The 7,108-nt window shown below is 42.3% G+C and overlaps 1 protein-coding gene across 2 annotated transcripts in view; it reads right to left on the bottom strand.

Moving 5' to 3' along the window:
• Positions 1-570: 570 nt before the first annotated feature.
• The window catches only part of DDAH1 (dimethylarginine dimethylaminohydrolase 1), a 100,132-nt gene continuing 93,594 nt past the window's right edge, over positions 571-7,108 (bottom strand). The window contains exons 5-7 of one of the 2 annotated variants that reach the window (XM_067538540.1): positions 5,971-6,114; positions 4,993-5,143; positions 571-4,331 (exon numbers count right to left, since the gene is read on the bottom strand). In XM_067538540.1, coding sequence (XP_067394641.1) covers positions 5,027-5,143; positions 5,971-6,114 — 261 coding nt within the window. In that variant the 3' untranslated portion in view covers positions 571-4,331; positions 4,993-5,026. Of the gene's footprint in view, positions 5,144-5,970; positions 6,115-7,108 lie in introns of both variants that reach the window. The other variant, XM_067538539.1, reaches the window with a different exon arrangement.

Raw genomic sequence — 7,108 nt, 5'->3', positions numbered from 1 at the left:
GAGAGAGAGAGAGAGAGAGAGAGAGAGAGCTGTGGCAGGGAGGCGCGGATCCCTACGCGGGGGGGCCAGCCACAGCTAAGCTTGGCTCCCCGCGAGAGGTGGGGAGATGCGGAGCCCAGTGGAGGGGGGTGAGCCGCACTAGGGCGGCACAGACCCCAGCACAGAGGGGGTGAGCCACAGCTAGGCTCAGCTCCCCACAAGTGAGAGCAGCTGGGCAGCTCTTGGGGGAAGAGCTGCAGCTGGGCTCGGCTCAGCTCCCTGCGAGTGAGAGCTACCCAGCTACCACCCCCACTAGCCAGCACTCGCTTGGCAGTGAGGAGCCGAGCCCAACCCGGCTCCCCCCCCCAGAGTTTAAACGTTCTATTTTTAGAACGTTTAAACGGATTCTTAATTAAACTAATTTTTACATCCCTAGTACAGACATATCTACTTGTGGTTTTATTTCTAAACCTGTAACAACCTTTAAGATTTGAAATAAAGCAACACTTGAAATCAAAAGGTAGCATGAGAGAAATAACACAGACTCAATCACAAAAAAATGCTGTCAGTCACAAAATAAGACAACCACAATTCACAGTACAACTGACACTTTATTCCATAGTGATGGGGATACATAGTGTAGAAACTGCAAGAGACACAAAAATCAAAGTAAATCTTTTCCAGTATAACAGTCTATGAAATGCATTGATTTTTTGGCACAAAAAGTGGGCAACAATATACTGTAATAATTGAACACTGTGGTGATTGAGTTATGCAGTTTGTGTTCTGCAGACCAGTACAACATAGAACAGTGACGTACATGATTCACATGCAACTCTGTGCAGGTTACATTATTAGTACTTTTATTAGTTCAAGTGAGGCCCATAATATTTTGTTCACTGTCACGATATAAAGAGTATAATTCTTTTCACATGCTCTTATCTATTCATCTCCATAATTATCCATCAAATCAGAGAATCTGAACCAATAAATATCTTGATGGTAACAGTTAAAATTCATATAGAAACGTTTGGAAAAAGTTAATTCTGTCTTGACCACAATTAAATACTTTAATGGCTGAATGATACCATATTTTTCTACATTTCACTCAAAACCTGCTGTCAATAAGAGGGGAAAACAATTTCACTGTTCTACATTCCACTGAACTTTTATTTTTGAAACGGAACATAGTGTTTCGTATGAGCTATGAACCATTCACTGTTACATATGTCTTAAAACTCCTCAGAATACTTTCTTATAGTGGTATCTGTGCAAGACTTAGAGAAGTGTATATTTGTGTAGGCAAGAGAAATGTGAGGCTGGAGGAGCTGCAGTTTATAAACATATGCATTCTTACCAACAGAGAGAAGGGAGTACTCGCTGACACTTCATTTACATTCTGTTCAAGAGGGAAACTTACATTTCACATGATCTTCCTAAACTCATGATGATGGAAAACAACATACAGGAAAGAGTAAAATCTGTCACACCCATTGTAGCACCTTCATTTGTACTAAGGGAAATTATTTTACTTTAAAAACTTCAATTAGAGATTCAAATCTCAGTGCTAGCTATTTACCATTAGACCTTCTGCACTGAAATGGCATGGCACATAGTCTTACTTTTGGCATGACAGGATTAACATGGTGCAGCGTATTAGCAATCTTTGTTGCATCTCCATTTTTGGTTTGAGATTTTATTAGTTGTCGATGATGATCTACATCAGGCATCTGAAAAATGTTGCAGTGACAAGGATGTTTGATATGCAGGATGCTCAATAGCCATATATATGTTGCATCAAAGAGCAGCCATTGTTTTTGGTTTTGCTTCAGCCAAGTAAAGGAGAATGCTAAGAGCAGAGTGAGAGGTTCCCCTGCTCTCCCTGGCTTGAAGGAGCCTCAGATCCCCCAGCTGCCCCTCCTTCCTGATTGCTGCAGTAAGGACTTGCCAGACGGAATAAGGAGCGGGGGCACAATGAAGAATAATGCCTGACTGGGGAGTTTCTGGGGCTCCCACCCTTTTCAACGGTCAGGTGCTGCTGGTCTTCCAGCTACAGGAGAATAAGTGGCATCTCAGCCACAAATCTCTATCTGTCCACTCACTAACTCTCCATCGCTTCAAAGGGCGGAGTGAAAAGGAAACCACTTGTCACTTACTCCATTCTCCTCAGGGGGAGAAAGAATATAAGAAACCACTGGCTTCCACCACTATTGACTCTTCTCCTCTCCTCTGGTGCAAGACAAAATAGGAGTCAGTCCAACAGCTCCCCCCCCCCCCCCAAGACTCAGCTCCTGCTGCAGGCTCCCCCTTCCATCTGCAAAGAAAAGACAGGCTTTGTCAAGGGGAACAAAGTGGGCTTATCAGTTCTCACCTGGCATCCCTGAGAGAGATCAGGGGGGAGTTACATTAGGAAAGGTAAGAATGGAATGGAGCCTTTGAGAATGAATGGAGGGGAAGAGAAAAGGGAGAGTGGAAAGGGATGAGGAGAACAATGAAGGGACTAGAGGAAGAGAGGGACAGATGAAGAGATTTAGATGGATGAAGCAGGAATGTATCAATCAGGAAGAATCAGACAAAGGAATAGAGAGAGGCAGACAAAAAGGTGGGGAGAGGAAATGAGGCAAAAAATTGAAAGCCTGGGAAACATAGTAAGTTATATAAAATTTCTAGTGTTAAATTATTACCATTATATTAGCGTTAGATGTCATGGGCCACGATTGTGCAATAGGGGCTGGATCTAAGAGACATGTCCATGGATGGAAGCTGCCCAGGACCCTTATGGATAGGAGGGGGAGAATCTGTTTATATGATGGACCCCCAATGGTCATTGGTGCATGTTAGCTAGTATTTGAAGAGAATATAGTTTGCCTCTGGCAAGTCGTAATTAAATACTAGGCAAGATTTATTTAAAAAAAAAAAACAAAACATAAAACCCTCTTTCTGTAATGTCAAACTCTTCTAAAATGTAGGACAATACACCAATTATTGAAAAATGGCCTGGCAGGAGGGAGACCTCTTAGATTGCCCATTTGTACACATTATCCTTGTCGGTCTGGTCTAAATTATAGCACTTAGAGGGATGATTGGAGAGAAAAGGGAGGGAAAGCTACAGGGAATTCCACTATACACATTTTAATTTGGCTAGCGAGAGGCTTCCTTTGGGATACAAACTCCTTTCACATACAATTTTATACTCGTTACCACTGTCTTCCTTGTGGTGTGTCCTGTCACCACAAGATGCAATGCACTGTGACCTATCGTGGCAGCAGCCAGAATTGATAAGCATCCCCTCCTCATCTGATCTAGTTTAGCCACTGGTGTGAGGTGTATAATATAAGCGAGATGAATGGTATTGTATCCTCCATGCTGAGGAAGCAGAGGGAAGTGTCAGGATGCAAATACCTGTGTTTCCCTTTTTAGGGCTGTAAAAAACACGTAGGTTTCTAAAAGAGATAAGTGATTATTGTGTAAATTTAATTAGTAGTTTTACTTCCCTCCAGACTACATTGGCTGCAGCCCCCACCCATCTTGCCTTTTACTGTACCTCTGCACCGAGCCACAAGTGGTACAGGAAAGGTGGTGATGACTAGGAAGTTGATAAAGTGTTCAGACCATTCGTCAGCCCCCTGGAGAACTCCCGCTGCTGCTTCTGTTTGGGAATTTCTCTGTTCTTAGTTTACAAATGAATTAAAAAGCTTCATGTGAATACTACTGTCTATACTTCACTTTACTGTTGCAAAATATGTATGAGTCAGTGGGCAAGCATGTTGTGGAATTTGCCACAACAAATATATTTGTTTTAACTGAATACCACAATAAATATTCATGCAATTTTAAAGAAATAAGATGGCCATTGTTTCAAGTAGATCCCCAAGGGCAGATCAAATACACATGCCAGCTGCTTTTGGGGAAATAATAGTTTCCCTTAGTCATAAACATACGAGAGGAATAATGTCCATCGGTTAATTGTATCACCATTCCTTTGTTTTGAGGTTTGCTAGAAAATTGTCTGCGTAATTACAGAAGTCAAGAACTATATCAAATAGAGGGAACAATAACTTCATTTCACAAGAGGAAAGAACATAACAATAAGTATAGACTGAAATGAAAATACATATGAAAAGAAAAATATATTTCTAAATATCTTTTGTAATGTAACATTTCAGTAAGTGCCCCAAAACATTCATTTCTGTGGTCCACATGATCACAAAAATACAGGCTTTTTAGAAGATGACTGATATATGGCATACGTACCAGGCTCTTCCATTCCATCCAATTTGAAAGAAGGGTAAACAAACTGAGAGCCTGAACTGCTGGGCACACCTAGACTATCCATCAGCCAATCTCCTTTCCTGTAATTCAAGTATACCAGACAAATATACCCCCTGAATGCTCCTGCACAGAGAGGCTTTCCCAAGTTGATACCTGCAGTTTGAAATTGATTCTAATCATGATTCTGAACAGAAGTGGCAATGTGATACTGGCCAGAATAAGGAATATAATCAATTTCACACTGTTTCAGCTATCAGAGGGAAAGTCTACTTTCTACACAAGCCCAACTTTATGGTCCTCTTGAATTTCCTTCATTAGCTACCAATATCTTGAATTCCTGACAATAAGGAGAGGAAGATAGGGGAAACACTGAAGGGAAAAAAGAGTGAGAAGATAAGAAGCAGAAAGGAAAGGGAGAAAAAAAGGTAAAACAGATGGGAAAGGTGACAGGACAACGAAGATGCTTAAATGCTTAGAAATTAACTTTTTCTCATGTAGTTTTCACACTGAGTATGTAAATCACTAAAGCTAGGGGTTTCGCTATCATAGTTGTCTTTTGCTTGCTCGTTGCACTATATTCATCCCAGCAAAAGCACACATACACCTTAAATACCATCTGCATGGACATAAAAATACACAAAGCAAAAAATTTGTAAACAAGGGTTAGTAGCACAGTGGTACAGTAGATTGTCAATAAAAACAATAAAAGTGTGGATACAGATTTGTCTACCTTGCACGTACTTTATTGCCAGTTACAAGGGAAGGATTCTAGATCTCATAATTCTGAAGTTTTGTTAATAAAGACAGAACAACATGTGAGTAACCCATCTACTTTCTCCATTTCTGTGTTGGCTATAGGGATCAGCATGTGGTCCTTCAGTTTTTCAAAAACCTGGTTAGAAAATAAAAGTCAAAAAAAGTCATTACACTTCAGTGTCTTTTCCTTCCCTCTGCATAGAAAAGACAATATAATGAAAACACGTACAAGTTTGAAGTCGTGTTGCCAAATCCCACCCCTACCCTTGTTTTGGCACTCAAGACTTTAAAGGCATCAGAACTGTAATGGTTCTGCTTTCCCTGTAGGAGAATACAAGTCTGTGGAGGGGTCACAAGAGGAAAGGGGAAAAATCTTCAGCCTGCTCCCTGCCCATTCCCGTGTGCTGCAAGGAGTCAGGAGAGTTACTCTTTTTAACTCTACCCATTGCGTATCTCATTCTCTTGCTGGGTTCCCTGTGGATAATCTTCATTTCGTACTTGAAACAACAGTTGTTTCTTGCCCATGTTACCTTGACGATTAGCTAGTTGTTGGTAATAAATAGCAATACTTTGCATCTATATGTTACCTTCTATCTGAGGATCTCCAAGTGTTTACAAACATTAATGAATTATCTCCATCAATACTGCAGTGAGGAAAGTATAACTGTTCCCATTTTACACAAAGGGAACAACAGGAGCAGAAAGACATTAAATAACATATTCAGACAAAAATCAGTAGTGGAGCCGGAAATACAGCCTAGGTTACCTGGCTTTCCAAGTTGTGTGCTTTAACCTTCTGATGTATAAGAGTGTATGCATGTGCACGCACACACATGCGCATACAGTACCGAGGCCCCATCCCAGGAGGTACTGACAATTTTCAACTCCCATTGACTTCAATTGGAGTCAATGATGCTCAGCACCCGCGCAGGAAGAGCCCTTTGTTTGTAACTCTCCCTTTACCTTTGCACTTTCGGGATATTCCTCAGGGGCTCGGTGCAGCAAAACGTGGCCTTTGCCTGGAATGTTTAGATATACACAGTTTGCGGCAGCATCGTCAGGCACTGTCAGTTTGTCATAGCGATGATCACTCATCTGCTGCATGGTCTGTTGACAGAAATGAAGCGCGGCTGTTTAGAGGAAGTGCACTAGCTTTCCCAAATGAAGGTACAAATGCCAACCTTGAAAAACTAGCTGATTAACAGTTTCGCAGGAGTAATTCCACTACATAACAAGCAAGGCCTCTTTAAGCCCTGTACTTGAAGTGCAGACATATTGGTATCAAGTAGAAATGGAGTCAAGAAACTGCTAAACTCAGATCCAGTCTTTGAAAACCCTTGTATAATGGTGGGAGGGGGAGGCTCCTGCTGAGTCCCCACCCACAAAACCGTAGTCGGCAGGGATATGGATTGATTTTCAGGGGTGTTGAGCACCCAAAACTCCTTGTTCACATCAATGGGAGCTACAGGTGCTCAGCATCCCTTAAAAAACCGGCCATGGGTAAGGTCTATAAAGAGAAGGTGAATGAAGTGAACGTAATCAGAAAAGAAACACTCTCCAGCTTGGGGTTCAGCAGACTCCTAATTCTTCCCAAAGACATCTCTTCTCTCTCTCAACTAGCCCCTCCTGGAGCTCTTCCACTGAGCACCTCTGCCCGACGAGGTGGAAGGTGAGCCTGGGTTAAACTCCTTGTTCACCAGGGGACCACAAAGGATGTATCAACACTGCAGCTGGGAATGAGCTTTCTAGTCCAGGTACTCATGCTAGTGGAACTTGAGCTAGTGTGCTAAAAACAGCAGGGTGGGCATTGCGGTGTGGGCCCTCAAGCCTACCTGACCCCCTGGGTCTGAGCTTGGGTCACTGCCTAAGTCTCCACTGGAGCTACAATGTTTTTAGTGAGCTAGCTTGAGCCCTGCTAGTGTGAGTCCATCTACCTGGGCTGGGAGGCCTGCCCCCAGCCATAGGGTAGACATATCTGTAGTGACGCTGTCAGAACAGGAGAGTGGGCAACAATTGCTCAGCAGTTTGGTTTGGCTGCTTATTAATGTTGGGTTCATATGCAAAATTTGGATCTAGGTTGGGATTTAAAAGACAGGGTTTG

This window comes from Emydura macquarii, unplaced genomic scaffold (genome assembly GCF_026122565.2).
Source record: "Emydura macquarii macquarii isolate MOO-44397 ecotype Brisbane River unplaced genomic scaffold, CSIRO-AGI_Emac_v2 contig_480, whole genome shotgun sequence".
Taxonomy (NCBI): domain Eukaryota; kingdom Metazoa; phylum Chordata; order Testudines; family Chelidae; genus Emydura; species Emydura macquarii.
This window is presented reverse-complemented; position numbering and strand designations above follow the sequence as displayed.